This window comes from Gracilinanus agilis, chromosome 3 (assembly GCF_016433145.1).
Source record: "Gracilinanus agilis isolate LMUSP501 chromosome 3, AgileGrace, whole genome shotgun sequence".
NCBI lineage: Eukaryota > Metazoa > Chordata > Mammalia > Didelphimorphia > Didelphidae > Gracilinanus > Gracilinanus agilis.
In genome coordinates, this window is record NC_058132.1 from 84,257,251 (window position 1) to 84,284,696 (window position 27,446).

The 27,446-nt window shown below is 39.2% G+C and overlaps 1 protein-coding gene across 1 annotated transcript in view; it reads left to right on the plus strand.

The window, feature by feature from the left end:
• The window catches only part of CSMD2 (CUB and Sushi multiple domains 2), a 1,000,214-nt gene that overhangs the window by 93,591 nt on the left and 879,177 nt on the right, over positions 1-27,446 (plus strand). The window contains exon 3 of the mRNA XM_044668787.1: positions 27,005-27,117. Within this exon, the coding sequence (XP_044524722.1) occupies positions 27,005-27,117 (113 nt within the window). The remainder of the gene's footprint in view (positions 1-27,004; positions 27,118-27,446) is intronic.

Consider the following 27,446-nt stretch of genomic DNA (forward strand, 5'->3'; position numbering starts at 1 on the left):
TGCTACCAAGCTAGTTAGGGTCACATAACTAATGTATGAGGGACGATTCAAACTTGGGTCTTTCTGATTTTAAGCCCACAGTTCTACTGAGGCCCAGAGAGGTGAGTTACATGCAGAAGATCACACAAGCTTTGAGTGATTAGATTGAGGAAACTCATGAAGGAACTTCCTTCTTGTGTCCAGGAATTAACAATGCCCAGAGAGAGAGACACAGAGAGACAGAGACAGACAAACAGACAAAAAGAGAGAAAGAGAGAGAATTGGGGAAGGGAGAGAGAGAGAGAGAGAGAGAGAGAGAGAGAGAGAGAGAGAGAGAGAGAGAATTTACCCCTCTGGTTCTTCTTAAGGAAGGGTACAGAAAGGCTAGAGAATGTCAGAGCTAGATGGAATATTAGAGATCATCTAGCCCCATAGGGTCATATCCAAATAGCAATGGATCCCTACTTAAAAACACAAATTAATATTATTTAATGTTGTATTGTTTTTTATTTATTTTGTTAAATGTTTCCTAATTACTTTGAATCTGATTCAGGTCCACATAAGGGAGAAAATTTGAGACCTCTGATACCCAATGATTTCACAGAACAGAAATGATATATTTAATGTCACATGGTTAATAAGTAATAAAATGTGGACTTGAACTCAGGTCTTCTGACTCCCATGATCTTTTCCCTACATCATGTTGTTTCTCCAAGAAACCATAGATCTCTGGTGGAGACCCTTTGACATTAAGCTGCCATCTATGGGTATCAGGGAACTTATGTAAATAGGCCAGGTTTGGGGGATTGGCTATCATTGATAAGAACTGGCTCTAGACTAATGTGGCTGGGATAATTTTTTTAAAACCTAAGAATTGTTTTCCGAGGCACAAGAGCGTTAAGGCAATGGGGGTCAAGTGACTTGTCCAGGGTTACCAAGTTAGGAAATGTTTGAGGCCAGATTTGAACCCAGGACCTCCTCTTTCCAGGTCTGGTTTTCCATCCACTGAGCCACCTACCTGCTTCCTAGATTCATGCTAAAAATGATTCTGAGGACCCACTTGTCTCTATAATAGGGACTCACATTCCTATAGTGCTACAAGGTTTAAAAGGTATTTCTCATATAGCCATCTGATGAGGTATGAAATACGAATATTATTACTGATCACACAGATGAGTAGAGTGAGGTGCAGGTTTGTCTAGAAGGCACTTTATAGTTTGTAGAACACTCATAAACCTCAGTACTCAAATACTTATATAATTTCATTCTTGTTATCTCTTTTAACAAGTCATGTTGCAGCCCATCCTGTAATTGTCCTCCATGTTCTCCTATAAGAGCAGCACAGGGGGCAGCTAGGTAGTTCAGAGGATTGAGAGCCAAGTCTAGAGATAGGAGGTCTTGGGTTCAAATCTCGTCTCAGACACTTCTTAGCTGTGTGACCCTGGGCAAGTCACTTAACCCCCACTGCCTAGCCCTTTCCGCTCTTCTGCCTTGGAACCAATACATAGTATTGATTGTAAGGCAGACAGTAAGGGTTTAAAACAAAAAAGAGTAGCACAATTTCCAGGTATTACCATCCTCATTTTACAGATGAGGAAAGTGAGTCTCAGAGACTTGAAGTTACTTGTCCATGGTCACACAATAAAGAAGCAGTAGGGGTAGGGCAAAGGCAGGTCTTCATGACTCCAAGTTGAGCACTCTTTCTCTGAAGCCACCACTCCTCTATTATTAGTGAACAAGAACCACTCGGAGCTATGATCTCCTCTCCTTTTCAGCATGCACCACCTACCCTACAAATAAGTTTTGCTCATCACAGTCTCCCAGCCTTTGCTCTTCTGTCTTCTCCCATTTGAAAAACCTCCTCTTAAGTCCTCCTTTCCACCTCTCCAAGACCTACCCATTGGCAGCACAAATGCTTTTTAGTTGGTGAGGAAAATTCTATGCTAACCTTGTATGTGTATGTGTGTGCACTTGCATATAATGTGACAGGGGTATAAGAGAACAATTCTGTAGAAAACAAGACCATTAAAGATAATTCATTGCCAAGCTAATGTTGCCTGCAGGCTGTCTCTGTGAGCTCAGAGATCACTCGGGAAATCCCCATTGAGGACAACAGCTTAGAGACTTTGCCTTGGGCTCCCCATAGACTGTAGTATGTGCAGTGAATGAATGAATGAATAAATTGCCTACTATGTGCCAGGCACTCTGTTAGCTTGGTGCTGTGAATGCAAACACAAAAGTGAGATAGTCCACAAGCTCTAATTAGAGCTTATACTCTAATTGGGAGACATCATATAAATGTCTGTGTGTGTGTGTGTGTGTGTGTGTGTGTGTGTGTGTGTGTGTGTGCGGTGTCTGTGAACAGAGCCATAAGGTAGTCAGTTGTCATGGTCTTTACAGAAGCTATGGTAGCATTGATTTTTATTACTTGTCCCACAGTAAGAGTAGGAAAGTACAAGGAAGGTACAAGGTTGGCTGGATGTGAAACATGATCTGGGGGCAACTATATATAATGGGTTAATTGAGTTTGCATGTATTTTCCAATTAGGATAGCATAGTACCTGGGTAGAATTCAAAAACAGTATATTCATTTCCCCAGGTATAGTCCCTGAAAGTTTATCCCAGAGCAAGTTGTTGCAGGTGGAGAGAGTGAGACAGCTACATGGTAAGAGGGTAAGGTATCTGGGGTAGATAGCTGGGAAGTGTGGTCTACTTCATGGACTACAGAAGGGATCCTAAGTAAGCCATTAAAGCTTCCATTTGGGTTAAGGGCAGTGACTGAATGGGCTTTACAAGGGTTTCTGAGCCCAAGGGAGGAATCTTTCTGTCATAAAGGGAAGGGGAGGGTCTACATCATATTAAAGCCATGATTAGATGTAAGGTCAAGATGCAGATTGTTAATGAGTGAGAATTATAGCTGCCTCATCAATTTCAAGTCACTTGACCTAGAATCCTGACTCAATCCACTTGATTCACATAGTTCCATAATGGCAAACCTATGGCACGGGTGCCAAAGATGGCATGTGAAGCACTCTCTGTGGGCACGTGGCTAGCCTCTCCCCCATCCCCAGAGTTGGTAAATTGTAATGCCTTATGTAGATATTAACAACGATTTTTATAGAATCAGAATGTAGGAACTGGAGTGCATAGCAGAGACTATCTAGTCTAATCTGGAGTTCAGTAGGAATTTATTCTACAACTACAGCTACAATTTGCTAGAATTTCTTCTAGCAAGTTATCTAACCTCTGATTTGGGACTTCTATCAAAGAACTTACTACCTCCTAACAGAGCTGATTTCAGTTTGAAATTCTCTTAATTGTTAGAGTCTTTCTTGACAGCAAGCTGAAATCTTTCTTTTGGCAACTTCCTCCTATGACTTATAGCTCTTCCTTTTGGGGCCCATCCAAACAAATCTAATCTCTCTTACCATGACAACCTTCCAAATATGTGAAGACCATACTCCCCACTGCTTCCCACCAAGTCTCCTTTTCTTCAGGGAAAGCATCCACTGTGCTTTTAACTCTTCTTCATAAGGCATGGTTTCTAATTCCCTTATTATGCTGATCACTCTTCTCTGATCACACTGTAGGTTGTCAATGTCCTTCTTTAAGTATGAGTCTCAGGCTAGAAGACAGTGGGACTCTTGTTTGGGCCACACTGCCTCTATTAATATGTCCTATAATCCCATTCCTCCATTAATGTGTTTGCACAATAGTGTTATAATAGTGGGGAGAAGACTTTAGACTCTCAAAGTCTATACCAGCAGACGACAGGCTTGGAATTTCCTACCAAGCTTGGAAATGCTTCAAATATAGATCTATTGATGTCTGTTGTCTGAAGACCAGGCTAGCTAAATTTGGAGAGACGCCTCACCAAATTGGCCACAGGATAATGAACTCTTCAGCCACAACAACTTCCAAAGACTGAAGGGGAGAAAAGAGATTTCAGCCTGCATTGATAGAGGGATACTCCTATCAGTGAAGTGAAAGGCCTTTGAAGTTGAAGATTTCATTGTCTTTTTTGACTGTCATATCACACTGCTGGCTTATTGAACTATCAGCCCATTAAATGCCCCAGATCTTTTTTTACACTAACTGCTCTCTATACCGCCACCACTTTTGGAAACTGATTTTAAAAAATCCTTTTGACTTTACATTTTTCTTATTAATCTTTGTCTTATTAGGTTCAGCACATCAGTCTTTCCTGCCAAGATCTGTTAATATCCTGATCATCACTCAGCCTTTTGGCTATCCCTCTTAGTTTTATGTTAGTTACAAATTTGCTTAAATGGAAACTTTCATAGTGAACGTCCTAGGACCAAGGACAGATCCGGGAGAGTACTGCACCAGACACTAACTTGCCACTTATCCCATTAATTGCTACATTTGGGAGGTCCAGTTGTTCTGCTAGATCAAAAATCACAGGATTTGTAAGTTGGAAAGGTTCTCATTGACCATCTAGTACAATCCATACATGAAAGGAGTTCTTTCTATAACATACCCACATTTCCCTCTTGTCCAAAAGGACAGCAGAAAAGACTCAGTATCTAAGGAGACAATTTAGTTAGAAGTACAAGCACCCGACAAATTAAAAGAAGTAGGAATATGGGTTGAGGAAGCATATCAAAATATTAGGAAACTATAAACTGAAATCACTCCACCCCACCACACACCTCTTCCTTTCAAAGGCTTTTTCTGAAGCTTTCCTTCACACACTAAGACTATAATAGCATGGAATTTAGCCTTTATAAAGGTCAGAAATGATTGTGTCCACAGAGATCTTGAAGGGAAAAAAGGATGAGGGAACTCTTTCTGCACCAAATTTTAGTGGACAAAGGATATGAAAAGAGAATTTTTGAACTCTTCAGAAGAAAAATTGCAAACTAAAAATGATAAATAACAGGAATTAATCAAAGTTGGAGGGGTTGTAGGAAGACAGGCACAATAATGAACTATTGTTGGAGTTGTAAATTGGTCCAATCATTCTAGGAAATTATTTGGAATTATATGGGAAAAAATACTAAATTATTTATACTCTTTGACCTAATATCATACTGGACATCTTCCTGAAGGAGGTCAAAGGCAGGAAGAAACATCTCTTATTTAATAATCACAGAATTTCTATTCATAGTAGCAAAGCAAAAACAAAAGCTGAAAATAAAATACTTTCTAATTAAGTAGGAAATGGATGAATGAACTATGGTATATGCATGTAACACAGTACTGTTACATTGTAAGAAATGACAAATATTAAATATTCATAAAGATATCAGAAGACTTTTATGACTGATACTGTAAAATAAGCAGAACTAAGAATGATGGTAATACTGAAACAAAAATAACATTGAAAGACAGCCAAATCCTGACTAATTATAATAATAATAACAATAGTTTATTTTTATCTAAGAACAGATGATGCAACATAAACTGAATCTATAAAGAAGTGGGGACCTTGGGTGTTGGTGCCAAAAGTGGATTGATTTTACTTAATTGTCTTTCTTTGTTACAAGGAAAGGTGCATTGAGGCCAAGGGTTAGGATGAGTGATGCATCAGGAAATGACTATGGAATTTTTTAAAGCATATGAAACTTTTAAAAACTTATCAGATGGGAAGGAAGCTAGGCATCCCAGCCTCCTATGAATGGAAGATGATGGAATCATAGGTGCAGGTTGGAAGACACTCCAGGAGTCCTTTAGTGTAGCCCTCATCTAACAGCTAAGAAAAGCTGAGTGTTGGTGATGGCTTAAGGAATCCTTAAAGGAATGAGGGCCATTGGTATTGAGCTTTAATGATGTCTGGCTACTCTAGGGTACTTCTATAGAGTTTACATTTTCTTCTCGTTTCAGTCTTGTGCCCTGTATTTATCCTTCTGACCCTGTGACATGAACGAGACATTTGTCTAGAAGACAAAATGATATTCAGTAGTGGCCTCTCCCCTCTCATTTCCAGCTCACGAGATGGATGACCCTGACAACTGTTCTGTACATCTACATCTACAGCAGTTCCATACATCTACATCTCTCTGGGTCTCATTTTCTGTAGGGTAGGGAATGGAATGTTTCCTATAATGCTTGACCTGGCCAGGTGAAAGTACAGGAAGTCTCTTTGAGAATGGCCATGGAAGTCCCAAACCAGACTTTGAAGCCAGAGAAGCAAGTGGACTTGGTCTCTGTGGTCTCCTCACCCCCAAGCTTCCTTTCCCTTTATTTCCCTTTATAAATCTTGAGTCTATTCCCCACAATCCTCCATCAGTGTCTTCTACTCTCTCCCTACACCTCTTCTTTGGTTCCCTCCATCCAAAAATATACATCAACTACCTAACTAGCGATTCAATCCCAGAAACTCATTTAGACCACTTAATCATGGGTATCTTCATCAAGAAGCCCCTCCCAGAAAGTATTTGCATTTCCATTAGGGCTTTCAGCTCCTTTTCCCAGATTAGGAGGTGGGATTTCTGGACCTTAGGAGTCAGTTGTCACCAAGGATGGCAGAGTTACCAAATCAGGAAAGGGGGATGTATCAGCAATAGGTTCTCCAGGCTCCAGCTCTGATTACCCTAAAATCTCTTAGACTTTAAGATCACAGGGTGAGTGTTTGGTAGGGATGAGAGCAATACAAAAGAAAGAGTCCTGAGCTTTAGCCCTAGAACTCAGAAAAGAGAAAGACCTTTATCGACTAGGGGTGAGGTAGATGAAGGAGGGATTCATGGAACATGTATGGCTTTCCTTGGGCTTTGAAGGATGATTAAGATTTGAAAGAGAAAGAGAAAGTAGAACATTTGGGTCTAGCAGTGTGTCATATCTTGCTATACTGTAGGCATCCAGGTGTCTCCAGAGGCCATCAGAAAAACTGCACCAGGTGTGTGTTTCTTCTCTCAGAAGGTACCACCAGGGGCTCCAGTTATGAGCCAAGTTTTTGTGTGTCTGCAATTAGAAAGACAAACAGGAGCTGGGAGCCTTCTGTGGGTTTCCCCGTCTGGATATGGCCATTAATTTCCAATTACCATGCATTATTATCATAAATAATAAGAAGGACTATCTTCTGGGGCCCCAAGCAGCAATTTGCTATTGACAGGTGTTCACAGAGGACCCTCTCTACTAACTTGATCTGGAGGTCTTGTGAGACCATACAGTAGCTCAGCTCCTCTGGGTGAGGACAAGAGGAGGCTGTCTGCCCTTGGCTTGGTGAGAGTTTTCAATGTAGGCAGGAGAATAGTGAGAACTCTAAACCACAGAAAGAAATGACAGATTAACTATTGTCTGAGAATGTGAAGAGTGTAGGTGGGTAAGGTAGTTAGCTGATATAGTAGATAGAACATTAGTCCTGAAGTAGGAAAGATATGAGTTCAAATCTAGCTCCAGACACTTACTAGCTATGTGACCCTGGGCAAGTTTATTTAGCCTCTATTTGCCTCAGTTTCTTCATTTGTAAAATGGAAATAATAATAGTACTTACCTCTCAGGGTTGTTCTGAGAATCAAAGGAGTTAATATTTGTTAAATGTTTCACAAAATGCTTGGGACATAATAAGCACTATATAAATATTAGCTATTATAATTTTAACCTACTTCTATTTTTTTTTCTTTATTAGCTTTGGGGAAAATGTATTATGTTTCAGTTGTGAGAATTGTCCAAATAATGATGATGATATAAACACTAAATTTAATGCAACTCAATAAGAACTTGTTTGTTCCCTTTAATTAATTAAATTTAATTAAGCTCTCTGAGCCTCAGTTTCTCCATCTGTAATATGGAAATAATGATATTGTTATCTTTTGGGAGTTGTTGTGAGGCTCAAATGAGATTTATGTACATAAATATAAACATATACGTATTTTACTGTGCAAATCTTAACATGATCTATAAATGCCAGTTTCTAGTCTTATCAAGAGGCACAGTAGATAAAATACTGCACTTAGAATCAGGAAGTTCTAACTTTGAATTCAGCTTCTGATGCTTAGTAGCTATGTAACCTTGTATGTATGTAACACTTGTCTTCTGTCTACCTCCATTTCTCCATTTGTAAAATGGAGATAATAGTATCTACCTCCTTGGTAGAATTGTAAGGATCAAATGAGCTAATATCTGTAAAGTAGTTTGCTAGCCTTATCTTAAAGGTCTATGTAAATACTGGCTATTTCTAGAAGCTAACTCATATATTTATTAATAAGTATCTTAGATCACAGCTCTCGTCCTAGTAGCTAGTACCATTCCCTCTGAGATTACTCTTTATTTAGTTTTTTAATGTCATTTTCAGTCATGTCCAGCTTTTCATGATCTCATTTGGATTTTATTAGCAAAGATACTGGAGTGGTTTGCCATTTCCTTCTCCAGCTCAATTTACAGATGAGGAAACTGAGACAAATTGGGCTAGCTAGCTATCTCTATCTATCTACATATACCTGGTTGTCTGTCTGTCTGTCTACCTGTCTACCTTTCTACTTATCTACCTGACTATCTACCTGTCTTTGTCTATCTATCTATCTATCTCTGTCTACCTATCTATTTATCTACATATACCCTTTTGTCTGTCTGTCTATCTATCTACCTGTCTACCTTTCTATCTACTTATCTACCTATCTATCTAATCTATCTATCTATCTCTATCTATCTATCTCTATCTATCTATCTATCTATCTATCTATCTATCTATCTATCTATCTATCTATCTATCTATCTATCTGTTTATCTCTCTGCCTGTCTGTCTATCTCTATCTACCCATCTACAAATGCCAATTTGTCTCTATCTATCTACCTGACTATCTTCCTGTTTGTCTGTCTATCTATCTATCTATCTATCTATCTATCTATCTATCTATCTATCTATCATCTATCTATCTATCTATCTATCTATCTATCTATCTATCTATCCATCCATCTATCTACCCATCTATCTCTTTCTACCTATCTATGTATACCTGTTTGTCTGTCTGTCTATCTCTTTATGTATCTGGTTATTTACATGTCAACTCTTCCATTAGAAAGTCAGCTCATAGAGGGCAGGGATCTTGTTTTTGCTTTCCTTTGTACCCTCAGACCTTGGCACAGAGCCTGGGTCATAGTAATTACTTAATCAATGCTTGTTGGCTAAACAATTAATGAGTAATAACGACAATAGTTTGTATCTTTATGATGCTTTATTGTTTACAGAGCTGCAGCATGATATCATAGTCTCTTTAATTATGCCTTGGAACAAGATGGTTCAGGGCTTAAGTCCTTGACTTTGACCCCTCTTGACTATGTGGAAATGCTATTCAACCTTTCATGCTCAAAACCCTTCCAAGATTCATTTGCAGACAAAGTACTGGTCCAGGTTGTTAAAGGGTATTCCTCCTTCCAGTAGTTCCTATGTCAAGTAAACCATTGTATAGTACCTCTCCAATATCTATTTATGATTTATATGATCAGAGTAAAATTCCTCCCCTTTTCCTAGGAAGTCAGTCAGTTAATAAACTTTTATTAAGTACCAACATATACCAGGCACTGTGCTAAGCACTGAGGGTACAAAAAGAGACAAAAGACAGTCCCTGCCCTCTAGAAACTCACAATTAAATGAGATATCAGCAATGTAAGAGCTCAGATTCCAGCTCAGGACATCTGACTCTAAAGCAAGCCTTATGCTACATTGGGATAAGTGTTTTTCTTGTTGCAACCCTACGGGGTTGACAATGTACTTTTCCCCATTTTACAGATGAAGAATGGAGTCTCAGAGAACCTGGGTGACTTGGTTCAACTCCATAGCACTAGCCTCTAACATTCATCCTTCTGTTCTGGTGTTAAACATCAGTGACTTGAGCTCCTGCCCTGAGAGGCAGTGGCATCATGTCACATATAACTGTCTTCCCCATCTGGCATATCTGAGGATGAGGGATGAAATTTTAAGGGTTAAGAGGGAAAAGGGAGTAAGGCTGGTCAACATGAATAGCACTAGGGCTAGAGTCAAGATCTATATTCAGATCCCTCCTATAACTCGTTATCTGTGTGACCTTTGTCAAGTCACCTGTTCCTCTTAGACCTCAGTATTCTTATACATAAAATTAACATGTTGGATCTAGCCTAAGATTCTTCCTAGATGTGTGACCCTGAGTATGTAGTTTAACCCCACTGACCTAGCTTCTGTCTTAGAGTTGTTGCTAAGCCAGAGAGTAAGGGTTTAAAAATAAAAATAAATTAAATTAATGAGTTGGACTGGATGACTTCTTCAGTCCCTGTCTGGTCTAACTCCATGATACTATGAGCCCTATGAGTGCAGAATTTATATGTATCTAGTTATCCTTTCTAGCACATCTGTCATCTCCCTTTCCATTGCCTTTCTTTTATGTTCACACATCCACCCACTCTTACAAATGGTAGGGAACTTTCCTTAATCCTACTGTCCTCTAGCTAACAACATTTGTCCCCTTCCCTTCACTGTCAAAACTTTCTGAATAGAAGATCAACACTCTATGCCTCCATATTCTTACCACCTACTCCTTGAAATCTGTAGTTTGGTCTCCTTGTATCTCTCACCTGCCCTACTTGCCCCCCCCCTGTTCCTGATATGCCTGGTCCCTCAGATCTTTTGCTGATCTCCCCAGGTTTTTAGCAGTGTAGATGGTTCAGCTTGCTGGTTCCTGCTTTGCAAATATTGTCCATACAAATATGATGGGATGAGATGGTACCTTTGCTCAAATCCATATGTTTACATCCCAAGTCCAAAGGGTATCGGGCCAAATAAAAGGAGGCCCTCTGAGGGATTTAGAGTCTCCAGGGGACATGTGATTTTCAATCTCTGTTTCTAAAATGTTGCTTCAGGTCACAGAGAGAGAAAGTTCATGGCTAGAAGGGCCTGACACTTTCCAATAAAGGTAACACATACTTCTGTGCTGCAAAAGTCAAATCTAGTTACATTCATATAATTCTTTACAGTTTATTTTAAAGTGCATTGAATATAATCTCTCTTTTGATCCTTACAACAGCCTCATGAAGAAGATAGGGCAAGAATTAGCATTATCAAAAGCAGAGTGTAGTGGAGAGGGTGCTTAGATTTGGAGTCAGGTAAACCTGATTCAAATCCATCTCAGACACCAACTATATAACTCTGAGTAAGTCAGTCTCTCTGAGCATCAATTCCTGAGACTCTAAATCCTTAAAAAGTTTAATGGAACTATGATATCTTCAACCATGATATTTTCACCAATGCTTATATTTATCCATATCTACTCCTATCATTCAAGTCTTGTTCATAGAACTGGAAGTTTGTCAAAAGGAGCTCACCCAATGTGCTGGTAGTCTTCCAGGTTTCTCTTGGCATTTAAAATTCGAAACTTAATTAATTTATCTCAATTAATAAACATTTATTTTTCTCTCTTCTACCTCAACTACCTGTTGGGAGGGAAAAAAGAAAAGCAAAATCCTTGTAACTAGATAAAATAAATAACCATAGAAAAACAAAACAAATTCCCACATTGGCCATACCCATAAAATATGCTCTCAGCTGAGTCCATCACCTATCAGGAGATGAGTAGCATGTTTTATCATGAGTTAGTTCTCTGGTATTGTGGTTGCTCATCACATTGATCACAGAGTTCTCTGTATCTTTCAAAGTTGTACATCCTTAAAATGTTATTGTATATTGTCCTCCTAGTTCACTTTACTCCCTATCAGTTCATATGAATCTTCCTCATGTCTCTTCATTTTTATAGCCAAATAATATTCTAAAACATGTACCATTATTTTTTATTTATTATTATTTTCAAAATGTAAAGAAAAAAGGAGAAATGTTTAGCCATTCTCCCATCAATGGGCACATCTTTAGTTTCTAGGTTTTGAAAAGCTACCATATTTTTTTTAATTCAACCCTTGTACTTCGGTGTATTGTCTCATAGGTGGAAGATTGGTAAGGGTGGGCAATGGGGGTCAAGTGACTTGCCCAGGGTCACACAGCTGGGAAGTGGCTGAGGCCCGGTTTGAACCTAGGACCTCCTGTCTCTAGGCCTTACTCTCACTCCACTGAGCTACCCAGCTGCCCCCAAAGCTACCATATTTTTAACATGTTTTCTTTTTCTCTTCAAAAATATCTTTGGGCTATAGACCTAGTAGTGGCATTGTTGGGAATATGGGATGTTCAGGGAGGACTAGCACCTCTGGTGATGGCTTGCTGAGCCTCTTTCAAGACTGCTCATCCACTTTTCACCCAACTCTCACTTGTGATTCCAAGAAGCTATAGCATGAGCAGTGGCCACACATTAATACAACCATCTCAGCAGATGAGTTAAACCAGAATCAATGGTCCTCACATCTGTTGGTGATTTAGGAGGATGTCTATCCTAAGCATGTGCAGACTTCCCCTTGCAGAATTGTCAGAGGAGAACAATTTGTTCCAATGGCCATCAAGATGGCTGAATCAGGTACTGTGGAGCACTTAGAGCTAGGTCAGACACTGAAGAAACCAAGGTCATCTACTGCATGTCAGACCATAGCCAGTTGTCCTCACTTTTGTCTGGCCACTGGACTTTGATGTCTCTGGAAAGGAGAGTGAGGCTGATGGATGACTGGGTAACTGCCTCACTTAAATACAATTCATAACCAAGTCAAGTCATCATCCCATGATGTCATAATTCTCTTTGAAACAAAGGACAAACAATATGATATTTTTGAGTCAAAAGATATGCACAGTTTAGCAACTTTTGGGGGCATAAATCCAAGCTGCTTTTCTGTCCAATTATTAATGGACTAGTCCACAGCTCCATCAACAGTACTTCAATGTACCAGTTTCCCCACAGTCCCTCCAGGAGTTGTCATTTTCTTTTTTTGTCATTTTGACTAGTCTAATAGGTTGGTACCTCAGAGTTCCTTGAATTTGCATTAATGTAATTATTCGTGATTTGGAACTTTTTTGAAAAAATGTCTATTGGTACTTTGGATTTTATCCTTTCTCTTGACATTTTGAAAATATGAATGGAATTCCTAGGCAATCCATCAATCTTCCCTTACTATGGCGACATTACCAGTCCTTTTTTCACTCATATATTTCTTCAATCATATCTTTTACTTCTTTTCTCCTTTGTAACCCCTTGCTCACAACTGACATGTGCTTCTCCTTTGCTCTTTGGGTGTCTTTGAATTACAGTCTTCATAGGCTATAGTATTCATGTAAGCTAACCCTAGTAAAGTCTCTCCAAAGACTCTCCAAAAAATATTCGTCAATAATTCCTAACCATTCCAAATCTCTCTCCTAAACTTCAGACCCTCTTTGCACCACCAGCTTCCCCTTGGGTGTCCCACAGGCATCTCAAATTCAGTATATTCCTAGGAGAACTCATTCCCCCAATTTCATCCCTTCTCTGAATTTCTCCATTACTATTAAGAGCACTACCATCTTTCTCAGGTTCACAATCTCAGTCATCCTCAGCTCCTCAGTCCTCCTTAATATTTTCACTACCACCCAACACACATGCAATCAGTTTCCAAGTCTTAGTAATTCTTTCCCCATGACATCTCACAGCTATCTCCTTTTCATTCACCCAAGCTCTGCCTAATGTTCAGGCCCTCATTACATCTCACCTGAACTCTTATGATAGCTTCCTGATTGGTCTCTCTGATTCTGGGCTGTTCTCTCTTTAATCCATTCCCCACATAGGTGCTAAATGGATGTTACTGAAATGTGGATCTGACCATACTACCCTACCCCACTCAAAAATCTTCAATGGCTCCAAATTACCCCTAGGATAAATATATATAATAATCAACTAGGCATTTAAGGTTCTTAACAGTATGATTCTCACCTATCTTTCCAGAATTAAGTCATGTGCTGTTCCAGTCAAAATAACCTATTAGCTATCTTCCGATCATAACAATCCATCTCCCATCTCTGTTTTTGCACTAGTGGTTCCCCTGTCTAGAATGCGCTTTCTCGTTACATCTAAATTTTGAACTACCTAGCTTCCTTCAAGATATAGGTCAGGTATCATCTTCCACACAAGATTTTATGGATTCTTCTAGTGCAGTGATTCCCAAAGTGGGTGCTACTGCCCCCTGGTGGGTGCTGCAGTGATCCAGGGAAGCAGTGATGGCCACAGGTGTATTTATCTTTCCTATTAATTGCTATTAAAATTTTTAAAAATTAATTTCCAGTGGGCTAAGTAAAATTTTTTCTGGAAAGGGGGAAGTAGGCCAAAAATGTTTAGGAACCACTGCTCTAATGATTAGTGTTCTCCCTTCCCTGATACTACTTTGTATTACTATATGTGTGATTTGGAGATATATATATATATAACATATATATACACATACATATATGTATACACACATATGTGATGTGTGTATGTGTATATATAAATATGTATATATGTATGCACATATATACATATATATAAAACCTCCCTCTTGACAGGAACTATTTTGTGTGAATTTTTAAAAACTCATCAACTAGCACAATGCCTTTACATGATTAATGTATTTGTAATGTAAAAGGTATTTACATGATCAATGGTTGTTGAATCAAATCAAATTCACTAGACAAATATTGATATTAAAAGGATGGGCCTTTTGTCTTAGGGAAGCATTTGGGGTCTTTAAAAGAACTTATCATTGTCCCAAGGCCATCTGTCCTGTTTTCTTCCTTTTGTTCCATTTTGGACCCAATTCACTATGCATTTGCAATGTCTGTCCAAGGTATACAATGTGTATTCCCCATAATGTTCATCTGTAAAATAGGAAGAATAGTATTTACCTTACAGGATTGTTAGAGGCTCAAGTAAGACAACATATGAAAGCATTTTGCAGACCTTAAAGCCCTATATAAATATTATCTATTGTAGCTTACCTCAATTTTACAGAGGAGGAAGCTGGGATCCTGAGAAAATGAAGCAGATCGTTCAAAGTTATCCATCTTGTAAGTATCAGGTTTTCTGATTCCAAATCCACTATTCATTCCATCATATCACAGATGCCTCTCAGAGCCAAGCCTTTCATCCATTGAAAGAGCTAACCCAACCAGCTTTGTGTCAGCTGCAACATTTGATAAGCATGCCTTTAGCCAAGTCATTGATAAAAATGTTTAATAGAATAGGACCAAGGACAGATCCCTGGGACACTCAGGCTAACATCAATTAATTACTCACCATTCTTTGGGTCTGATCATTCAACCACTTCCAAATCCACCTAATTATAATATCATCTAGCCCTCATTACTCTATCTTTTTCCATGGGGATATCATGAGGGGCTTTGTTCAATGCCTTATTGAAATCCCCTGATCTGCCAGTCTAGTAACCCTTTCAAAAAGGAAATTGGGTTAATCTGGCATGACTTGATCTTAATGAACCCATGCAGTCTGATAACGATTCCTCTTCCTTTTCTATGTGCCCACCAGCCGTCTGCTTAATAATATATTCTAGAATTTTCTCAGGCATTGAATGCCAAGCTCATCTGCAATTTAATGTGTCCATTTTTGTTTCCTTTTTAAAAATAATTGGAATGCGTGCCTATCTAGTCCCATAGCACCTCTCCAAATCCTTTGGAGATTTCCCACAGTGGTCCCATTGTCATCTTCCTCAATCCTTTGAGTATTCTGGGACGGATTTGGTTCTGACTAAGGGATTGGAATCTATCTTATTCTCCTTGAAATCTCCTTTTGTGACACTGAACTCACCTGGCTCAATTATTGCCTTTCAAGACAGTCCTACTCTTTTCTAATTCATTCTCCTCATTCTTCTCATTAATATTCCATGAAGTTCAGTCCTTATCTTTCTGCTTTTCTCTATATATACCCCGTCACTCAGTGATCTTATCTAGTCTTTCAGCTTAGCTGTTATATCTATTTGCTTGGTTCTAAGGGCCAAATCTTAAGTCCTGAGGTTTCCAGGATCTTATCTCTCCAACCATCTAACACTGAGTTCTTGAATGTCCTCCCATTGCCTCCACAAAACTCATGGACTTTCCCCAGAAGCACCTCCTTTTGCTGGTCTCCTTGCCTTTTTCAGTGGTATAGTCATCATCCCTGTTATGTAAACTTGAAACCTCAGTCTCTCCAGACTTTGTATTCTCCCTCATCCAAATATCTAAAGTCATTTGATTCTTCCTTTATAATGCATGCTAGACACATGACCGTATTTACCATTCCCATAAGACCTCTAACATTCCTAAAAGTATTCCCTTAATCTCTGCCCTCTTGTTGTAGTACTCTCCCCCATTCACTCTTCTATGTACAGACTAAAGTTTACAAAAAAATACTAGGGCCATGTCCATTGATGCTGAAGAATCTGCAGTGGCTTCCTTTTCCCCAGAGAATAAAGACAGTACTCTTTTAGCTTTATATTAAAAGTCCTTAACAGAAAGGCATCATTTTTAAAAAGAACACTAGAGTTGGAATCAAGAGGCAAGGGTTCAAATGCTGCCTCAGGGACTCTCTTAATGTATGGTAAAGGGCAAGTCATTAACCTTCTCTGAGCCTCAGTTTCCTCATCTGTGAAATAATTGAATCACCTACTACACAGGATATAGTATATTATAACTGAATCAGCTACCATGCAGGGTATAATATGTAATTGAATCAGCTACCATAAAGGGTATAGTATATTGTAATTGAATCACCTACCATACAGGATATAGTATATAATTGAATCACTTACCATACAGGCTATAGTATATTATAATTGAATCACCTACCATATAGGAAATTATAATTGAATCACCTACCATACAGAAAAATGATTTTCATACTTTGAAATGCTGAATAAATACGTTATTTTAATCCCCAGTTTTCTTAGCTTTTTTCCTCCCCCTTGTCTCCTGTACAAACTTTCCAGGCACTGGAGTGGTCCCCTTACTCTCCCCCAAACTGAGAGTTTATGCCTCCATAACTTTGCTTACGCTACTACTAATTTATACTGCTTCTCATCCCCATGCCTTCTTACTTATCCATATTTTATGATCATTCAAAGTACAGCTGAAGTGCCATCTCCCCAACAAAGCTTTCCCTCCCTACGTAGCCCAGCATCCTCTCCATCTTCTGATATCATATAATTATCATTTTCTATTCCTCTCACTTAGCTTTTTTTCATATATTGCCTAGCATTGAAAACATAATCATGGAACACTGGAGCTGGAAAGAACTTAGCATGGCCTCAGCAAATATTTTCCCTTCAATGGACCCCAAACAAATTCTGCCTTTGGGAAATGAGGAGGCTAGGCTAGATGGTACTTTCTAGATCAAAATTCTATGAGCCTGCAGTAATAAAATTCAAGCTCTACCCCAAGCTCTTGCCTTTTGTACATGAAGAGGCTAGAGAGCCCTGGATCATAGATTAAGTCATGCAACTGTTTAGTGACAGAGCCAAGAACGGGACCAAATGCTCCTGGCCTCCAAATAGAGGTTTTCTTCTCCTTTCTTAGGCTGTCATTTCACTTTTCACCTGTGTATTTCAGTTTCTTCTATATGTTGTATCCTAAAAAAATAGAGACCCTGACTCTTATTTCTACGTAATCCCCACAGTCTCTGGTGTTGTACTGGGTACATAGTAAGAATGTAATAATTAACATCCTTTGGGATTGTACAAATCAATTAATCAATTGAAGTGACTCAGGTAGAATTTAATCTAAATATCTGTCCCCAGAGACTAGCAAGTGTATGCTATATAACTGCCAAGAAACCGCAGGTACTCATGGCAATATTTGGGAGTTGTGGGTGGGAGGACACAGGAAGTCTATAAATAGGCCAGAGAAATAATAGCTCCAGAAAATACTGAGAAATTGGGGGCTGGAACTGGTAGGGAACTTAATCCCAGATGGCTGACTGTGCTGACAGGTACCTCCAGTAATTGCCCACATCTTTGCATATTTTTTAGTTTTTAAAACCCTTACCTTCCATCTTAGAATGAATACTGTGTATTGGTTTTAAGACAGAAGAGCAGTAAGGGGTAGGCAATGGGGGTTAAGTGACTTGAGGGTCACACATCTAGGAAGTGTCCAAGGTCAAATTTGAACTCAGGACCTTCCCTTTACTCTCAATCCAATGAGCCACCTAGCTGCCCCCCATATTTGCATATTTAAAGCAACATGGACTGGAAGGTCCTAGGAGACAGAAGTCCTGTATTTTGATTCCAAATATACCAATGATGGCATATTTGTGACCTGAGGTAAGTCATTGAATGTCTCTGGGACTCAGTTTGTTCCTCTATGAAATGGAGATTCTAGCCTTCTTCTGTGGACTTATGTGACTATGAGGATGAAATGAGAAAGTTGATTGTAAAGATCTATGGGAGATTAAACTTGCTGTGAGGTATAAAATGTCACAATCCATAACTGAAGGAACTATTTAATCAACACTTTCTCTTCAAGAAACCAGGTTAATAATAGAGATCCTGAGTTTTTCCCTCTCTTTCCATGGGGGAAAAAGCATTAACATATAAGATTCTATCAAAGGTACAGCATGGAGGCCCTCCTTTGGAAAGAAATTACTCAACTGGTTAGTTCACTTGGTAGACCCCAAAGGGCAAGTCCCCTGAAGCAGATCAATGTCTTCAGAGTCTGAAAGGATCTTCGAGGTCATCTTTTTCCCAAACAGCACCTCCTTTTCCTGTTGAATGGTCAGCTATCCCTGACAGGCTTATCTTGAACACCTCAAAGGGCAATGAGCTCCTCACTGTATTATAAGCTCATCATTTCATTGTTGGCCAGTTTCATCCATTTGCTAGAAATGTTTTGTGAACTCTGTCTTCTCCGTCTTGAAATCTACCACCCGTGGTCCTGGCTCTACTTAGACTTGATCTGTTGTTCATTCAGAGATCTAAAGAAAGTATCCAGGTAGTCCCTAGGGGAAGCTTTTTGAGCAGAGCCATGTCCTGATAAGATCTATACACAGAGAAGGTTATTCTAGCAACAGATTGAAGGATAAATTGAAGCAGAGAGAGCAGAGGTAGAGAGTCCTACCAGAAGGCGGCTATTTCAATAAATGAGGTGGATGGTAGTAGAGTTTCTCTCTATACCCACTCTGTGACCCACTTTAGGAAAGTGAAGTCTCTATTCTCTGAGGTCCAGCATTTAGGAACTTTTTCACAGCACAGACAGAGGATAGGGCAAAATCTCCTCCACTCGAGTTCTTTTTATGTTACACTTATTATTAATATAATTTGATTCTACATACATTTATTAAGTGTATTTATGCGAGACAAGAAGTAGTGTGGCATTGAGGTTAGCAGACTAGCCTTGGAGTCAGGAGACCTGGTTCAAGACCTGCGTCTGTCACATTCTAGCTGTGTGATCAGAGGTAACTCATGGCATATCGGTGCCTCTGGCAACTCTCTTAGATTGTACTTTACAGAGGGGGTGCTCTTCTAAACCAGTACATGACATTTTCACACTAGACAGCAATAAAATTACAAGTCTAATAAGTAGACAAAAACCAAATATACCAAGTACTGTATTCGTCACTGGGGATACAAAAAGAAAACTGAAACCTGTCCTCAAGCAGCTTCCATTCTGCTCTTCATTGAAAGATCAGAGAATCATAGATTTAGAGCAAGGGTCTCAGAAATTATTTGTCCAAGTCTTTCATCTTATATGTGAGGAAACTGAGGTATAGAAGAATTAAGAGATTTGCCAAGATTGCAAAAGCAGTAAGCATCAGAGGTGGGGGAAAGAACTCAAGACTTCTCATTTCATAGCTAGCATTCTATCCACTAGGACCATGCTGCCTCTTGATGTTGCTATCTTCTCTGGGTATTTTTTTCTCTTACTTACCTCAAAATTCAGTTTAAAGAGATAGGAGAGTTCCTCCATACCCCTTATTTGAGTGTCAGAAATTCCCAGCCAACTTCTTTTCTATCTAGGAAAAAAGCATGTCTACCCCTTTGTAGGCTTGATGAAGTAGCTGCAAAGTCATGGAAGGATAGCCAGGTATTCTCAGAGAACCCAGATTTGAATCCCATTTCTGCTGTATATTGGCTGGGCAAATACAAGGAATTCACTTTACTCTTATGATCCTTTCTTTCCAAGTCTGTAAAATGGGGAAATAATATTTGCATGACTTTTCTCAAAGTGCTATTGTGGAGGTAGCAATTTGCAAACTCTCAAGTGTTCTCAGAATATAAGCCCTTCAATGTGGTGACATGCAAATGGAGGCCCAAAACACATTTTGCCTTTTGATCCATCAACTCTCAGCTAGGAATTTATCCTAATATTATAGAAGTCATTTCTGCATTTCTGCACAGAAATATCCATAGATCCTCTATTTTTATTAGCAAAAAAAAAAGGACATACATGTTGTCGATAATTGGAGAATGACTAAATACATTTTGGCATATTAACATAATGGAATATTATGGTGTCATAAAAAGAATACCTATGAAGTTTACAGGGAAATATGAGAAATTTTCCATGGAGTGTTGCAAAGCAAGATTAGTAGGACCAGAACCGTTTACATACTGATTGTACCCATGTAAAACAAGGAAGAGAAAGGAAAAAAAGCAAGTGTACAGAAGGGAGCAAAGGAGAAGGAAAGAGAAACAAAGAGGGGGAAAGATAAAGAAGAAGAGAGAGAAGGAGAAAGAGAAAAAGACAAAAAAGAGAAAGAAAGGGAAAATAAAGGAAAGAAGAAGAGGAAAAGATAGAGAGAAAAGGCGAGAGATGAAGCAGAGAGGAAAATGGAGATATAGACCAAAACAGAAAGAGGAGGAGGAAGAAGAAGAGTGAGCAAAAGAGCAGAGAGCAAAGAGAGAGAGAAGAGAGGAGAGATAAGAGAGAAGTGAGAAGAGATAAAGCAAGGGATAGATAATAAGAGATGAGAGACTAATAAAGAAAGAGAGGATCAGAGACGTAAAGGCAGGGAGAGTGGAGTGGGATGGCAGGCAGAATTTCAGACAGACCTAGAAGGAACTAAAAAAATTATGTTTTGTTGGTTCCTTATTAATTCACTTTGTTCCACTCAGTTAATTGCTAAGAGTTTTATGTAAGATTTTGCTCCTTGTTTTGTGCACTTATTTATTAATTTTTGTTAGCAGTCATTAAGCTTATTACATAATTTTTAAATACAAAGAAAATTGAGCATTTGGGAGTAATGTCAGTGCCTGTGTGTTCTTCATGGGATGCACTATCAGTGCTTTGTGGAAAGATAGATTCTGTTGGTGTTGTAGTTGAGACATATTCATCATCCATGACCAAAACTCAAGCCTATTCCAAAACTGCGAGTCATTTTTTCCTTCCCTTTATCTTCATTGTCACATTCTCTTCCCCACCAAGTTATTGATACTAGCTTGAACTCCTCTTCAATCTCTTCAGCTCTTTTTTTTTTACACTCTTACTTTCCATCTTATAATCAAGTCTATGTATTTATTCTAAGGCAAAAGAGTGGTAAGGGGTAGGCAAGTAGGTTAAGGGACTTGCTCAGGGTCACACAGTTAGGAAGTGTCTGAGGCTAGACTTGAATCCATGGCCTCCCATCTCCATGGTGGCTCTCTATCCACTGAGCCATCTTGCTGCCTGACCCCAAACTCTTTTTAAAAAATTTCTTTCTAGACTTTTCCCCCTTCTTCAGACTCACAAAATCCCAGAGATGGAAGGACCCTCAAAGAGCATCTAGTTCAAGCCATATCAAAGTAGTAATTCTCTCTGCAGTAAGTGACAAATTGTCACCCAACTACTGCTTGAAGGCAACCACTGATAGGGAACTCACCACCTCCCAAGGTAGAATAATCTACTTCCTGATCATTCTAATTGTTAGGAAGTTTTTATTTACATTTTTCTTTTTTTTTCTTTTATTGGCTTCTAAGCAACTTTCATCCAAGTCTAATCCCTATTTCATATGGTAACCCTCTAAAAAACTGAAGATAGCCATTATATCTTCATATCCTCCAAGTCTCTTCTTCTATAAGCTGAACATCCGTGGTTTCTTTAAGCAGTCCTTCAATGGCATGGTCCTCTGTCACTACCTTGGTTGCCATCCTCTGGACCTATTCCAGTTGGTCAGTGTGCATCCTAAAATGTGGCTCCAAGGTGCCTAGCACATAGTAGGCACTTAATAACTGCGTATTTATTGATCAGGGTTTAGAACTGAACATAGTACTCACCAGAAACTCTGTGACCAGGGCTGGACAGTATACTGAAGATATTGTCTGTGTTTTATTTTAACATGTCTATCACTTCTTTTGTTCAGAACATTATCTCTTTGTTAATATATCCCAAGATCTCATCTTTATTCATTATTGCTACACTATCCATTCATATTGAGCTTATTATCTACTAATATGTCTAAGTCTTTTTTATGCAAACTGTTGTCTAGCCAAGGCTACTCCATCTCATAGTTGGGCCTTTGTTGCTATTTTTCATTCAAAGGTAGGACTTTACATTTATGTTCCTATTAAATTAAATTTAATTATATTCGTATATCCATCATATTGGACTACCAAGATAGTTTTGAATCCTTACTATGATATCAAGTATGTTGGTTTTCTTTCCCCAATTTGTGTTATCTCTAAATTGGATAGTCACGTTAAATACATCTTTGTCAAAGTCCTAAAGAAAATGTTGAAGAGATCAAAACCAAAGCAAGCATTTAAGGGATTCCACTATAAACATCCTTCTACATTGATATTGCTCCTTTACTCATTGCTATTTGGGTTTAATCATTCAACCATTTCTGAATTCAACTACTATATTAACATCTGATCCATATCTCTTCACATTCTTTACAAGGATATGATAGCTGATGTTGTCAAATGCTTTGCTAAATTCAGACTGCATTATATCTATGGCATTTCCCCCTAAACAACCTGTTCAATAACTCTCTCAAAAGTGATGACTCTTACCTGACAGGAAATATTCCTAACAATGTCATGCTTGCTCTCAGTGATTACTGCTTCCCTTTCTAATGTTCACAAATCATCTCTTTTAATAATACTTTAGGACATGTTCAGTAATTAAAGCACACTAGTCTAGAGTTCAAAGGATAGAACGTTTTCCTCTGGAAAAATCATCTTCCCTAATAGACTGAAGAACAGAGAACACTTACACAAATCACTTTTTTTCCCTAACAGACATCAGTTACATTGTTAGCACATAAAATTGATGATCACCTTATGGAGGAAGATATAGAGTCCATTCATACCCTACAGATCATGGGAATAGTAGTACCCTTAGTGTCCATCTCCCCTGGATAGAAAAAAGGAAGAAAAAACATCCTTTCTGCTTTCCATCTTGAAACTCCCCATTTCTTTGTCTAAACCAGTGGTTCCCAAACTTTTTTGGTCTACTGCCCCCTTTCCAGAAAAAATATTACTTAGCCCCTGGAAATTGATTTTTTAAAAAATTTAATAGCAATTAATAGGAAAGATAAATGCACCTGTGGCCATCACCGCCCCCCTGGATCGCTGCAGCACCCACCAGGGGGTGGTGGCGCCCACTTTGGGAAACCAACTACCCCTGGGTCATGGTAAGTCCAAAAAAAAAAATAGTATTCTCATATATACTTAGCCTACCATGACTTACCTGCCAACCCACATGGTATTAGTCATTAACAAGTTATCAAATAACTCCATCACACAGCACCCAGTAATAAGCAATACTTACAGCTGCTAGGTCACTCTGCCAAGGGAAAAAGCAAAGATAGGCATGCTCAAAGGAGAGTGGAACCAAAAAATAATACTGATTAAAGATGAAGATGAGTGTGACTCAAAATATATTGGTAAACATCAGATTTTTATAAAAGGCCGTTTCTTCCAGTGCTTTACAGTTGACAGAAAAGCATAACTAACAGCAAGTCTAAGGCTATTTCCAACTCTCCCCCTTTTCTGACTAAGATAAAGTTGCCACATTTCTCTAATAAGGTTTTCAAGCCTAAAATGTCTCCATTCATTATCGAGCTGGGGTTTGCTTCTTTTGATATGTCAGATAAAGGATGGCAAGATCTAAAAGTTTGTGTTTGTAGTTCTTGGCATGCAGTTTTAGCAGTTTTCGCCAATAGCTCTTCGGGTTCAGTTCCTATTCTGGAGGTTTACCTAACGATGATACTTTCTCAGGTGGTGAAGAAAGATCCTGGCCTATACCAGCTCCCTCCTGCTGAGACTCCCAATGGCTGGTGTGTTTGAACAGGTCCTTCCTCAGGCAGGAAGAACAGTCTGCCTAGATTTATTTCTAGCACACTGAAAGTGCCAGGGTTTTGCTAAATATGAGCTCGGTGAAAATCCCTATGTAAATTGTCTCTGTAATTGCAACGCAATATATTGTGAGTTCTAAACTGTAATTGTTTGCTGACAATGTACATTAGCCATTCACAGCTTGTGTCAATGTAGTATCAAGGAATTAGGGCCTTGGAATCTTTAATGCCAGTTGAAATATTGCAGAACCAACTTTTGTAATAAAACCAACATTTTGCTAGGGAAGGAGGCTGCCATCTTTGCCGTCACCTAACTTCAAGGCAATGCCACTGGGCATGATTAAGCTTTGCACTGAAGGTTTGGTCTACTCCAAAGAAGGAGTGGAGGGGATTTAGTAGGTCATCTAAGCCTTCAATCCATCCCAAGGCAGGCTGTGAGAGATGGGTTTTAATGGAACTTTAAGACATCTACAGGTAAAAAGGAGACTGTGTCCTAGCATGGTTGCCTGTTTGGGGTCTAAATGATATTTACCACTTGGAAGTTCTTTTTCAAATCCAACTTCAGACCTTCCTAGTAAATCACCTCACCATTTCCCTTTGTTCTGCTTTCATCCAGTAGAGGGGACATAGGAGATCAATATCTTCTGTGATATTCTATGGTAATGGTCCTACCAAGTTTAATTTATTGTTTGGAGGGTTATAAAGAGGCATGAGCAATAAAAGTGGTCCACAGTTTTAGGCTCAGTTCCCATAATGCCAGATGGTATTGCAGCACTATCCAGTGGATAAAGAGAAGGGTTTCAGTATGTTAAAATACTGAGGGAATATTTCTTAGATCAAAGATTTCCATCCTGGGTGACTTTGGTGATAGGGAAAATTGATATAACCATTGATAAGATGGGGCCCTGGGAAGAGTATTAGGTTTAGGGAGAAGGTGATAAATTCAATTTGGGATATAGGATCATCAAATCTAAAATTTCCTGGGATCTTAGAGATCAACCAATCGATTGGCAAGCATTAAACGCCCAGTATGTGTCAGGCACTGTGCTAAGTGCTGGGGATACAAAGGCAAAAATTAGACAGTTCTTGCCCTCAAGGAGCTTAAAAGTTAGCATTTCTATTTGACTGCCTTATGTTACCACCTGCCCTACCAACCCAAGGCTTATGGTTCTGTTTTTATCATCATGATAATCATCATCATTGTTGTTATTAATAGTGATAAAAATAACAGTCAAAATTTATGTAGTTTTTCAAAGTTTGTCAATAGCTTACATATATTATGCTATTTGGTCCTCACAACAAGCCTGTGACATAATTGTTATTATCCCCATTTTTCATATAAGAAAACTGAGGCAGAGGTTTAGTGATTTCTTGCTTGGGGCCACACAGTGAGGCAGCATCTTTCATAGCTTTCTCTATGAGAAATACTCAATCTTTCAGAGCACCTCATTGAGACTTATTGAGGAGAGTCTTGGCATTAATGGAATTAAACCAAGCTTCAGAGCTGCACTCTCTGTAGGTACCAGTGGAAGGTGCTAAAGGGGCAGTGGACCCTGGACCATTGACAACAATGACTACAGGGGTTTAGCATGGATGGGTGGGAGGAAAAGCACTATTTCTGGACTCTGGGTTAAGAGATGCCTAGAGAGGTGCTAATGGAATTCTTAGAGCAGTTCATACCTTTTTCCCTGGGAATCTGAGCCACAAGGTTAGGTCACTGGACAGGGACCTTAGAGTGAGGCATCCATGGGTAGAAAAGCAGAAGGGAGGTTGGGAAGCCAGGATAAATGAAAGTGATAGAAGAGTTGGTTCCTACCAATCTTTGTAAATGTTGATTCTGCTCCTACAGACTATGGACAACGCTATCAAATCCCATCTCTTCCATGTAGTCCTTCTTGACCAATAATAATATCTATATTTTTACAGACACATCATTAGGTACCAAAGTAGATAGAAAGTCAACCAGAAGACCTTGGTTTAAGTTCATTCTCTGACACATCCTGGCTATGTGACCCCGGACTTGTCATTTCTCTCAACGTTCCAAGTAACACTCGAAAACTCTAAATACCAACCCTCCTTTGTCAGAGAGGGCTCCCTCTCTAGGTCCCAGCTTTCTATGTGGATGAAATCACAGGTTCAGACCACAAATAATAATAATAATAATAATAGCTAATATTTATGTGGTCATCTAAGGTTTGGAAGGACCTTTCATATAATTATCAGATTTGGTCCCCAGAATAATCCTGTGAGGTAGCTACTACAGGTATTATGTCTATTTTATAGATGAGGAAAAAGCCAAATGACTTGTTTAGGATCACATAACTAATAAGTGCTTAAGGTGGGATTTGAACCCAGGTCTTCCTGGCTGACTTCCACCATTTTGTTCTTGAAACCCACTTCATCCCCACCCAGCTGACCTCACCCACACTTCCTTCACTGGCCTCTGAGCTCCTACAGGGGGTTTGCTTGGTTTGCTCACATCACTCACATCATTCCAGGGATTCAGAGCCTGAAGGGCCTCAGAGAGAATCTCATCAGTCTCCTGTCTCACAGGGCAATTCCCTTTCCAGCTTCCTTAACAGGTGCTCAGCCAGGCATTCAGATCCTTGCTGATTGAGTTGGTGTTTAGAAAACAAAGAAGTTGGAAGATGTGGGAGTGGGGTTTTGAACTAACCACTTACCTAAGAGGAGAAAGAAAAGGAAAAATTGGATGAGAAATAGATGAATGCAAGGGGGGGGGGAAAGCAATCATTGAAATTAAACCCACCCACAGAGGGAGGAAGGAGCAGGGTAGGAGAATGAAGGAGGGAAAAAAGCCAGTGGGAATAAGGTTACATCAAAGTAATTTATGTAAAACTAATCAGAGGGACAAAATATTGACTTGGAAAAAAGGAAAAGGATTAAATATTTTCTTAAAAACGCATTCTCACTGTGATTTGTCTCTCATTGCCTTCCAGGTTAACAGGCTTCCAGCTTCCTGCCCCCATTGTCAGCACAGGTGTTGTCCTCTCTTTGTGGCTTGTGAGCGACTACGCTGTTAGTGCCCAAGGCTTTCACGCCAACTACGAAGGTAAGGTTCTTCTCACTCAGGCTTCTTCCTGGCTCTCTTTTAGCCAGCAGAGGTAAGAGATGGCCTGAAAAGTACTCACAGCAGGAGAATGAGGAGGCTGGGGTTGCCCCTAGGATAGGGGATCACTAACACAGTGGATGCAGCCAGTCTTCCTTGACTGTGTCTTCTTGGCTGAGGCAAATTAAGTGAACACCATCTGTGCCACCATTGTTCTTCTAGTTCTCTTGACTTTCTAAAGGAAGCCTTTCCTAATCCTCCTTAGTTTTAGTTGCTTCCCTTTGTTGTTTATTTCCAATTTATCCTGTATGTAGCTCGTTTGTATATAGAGT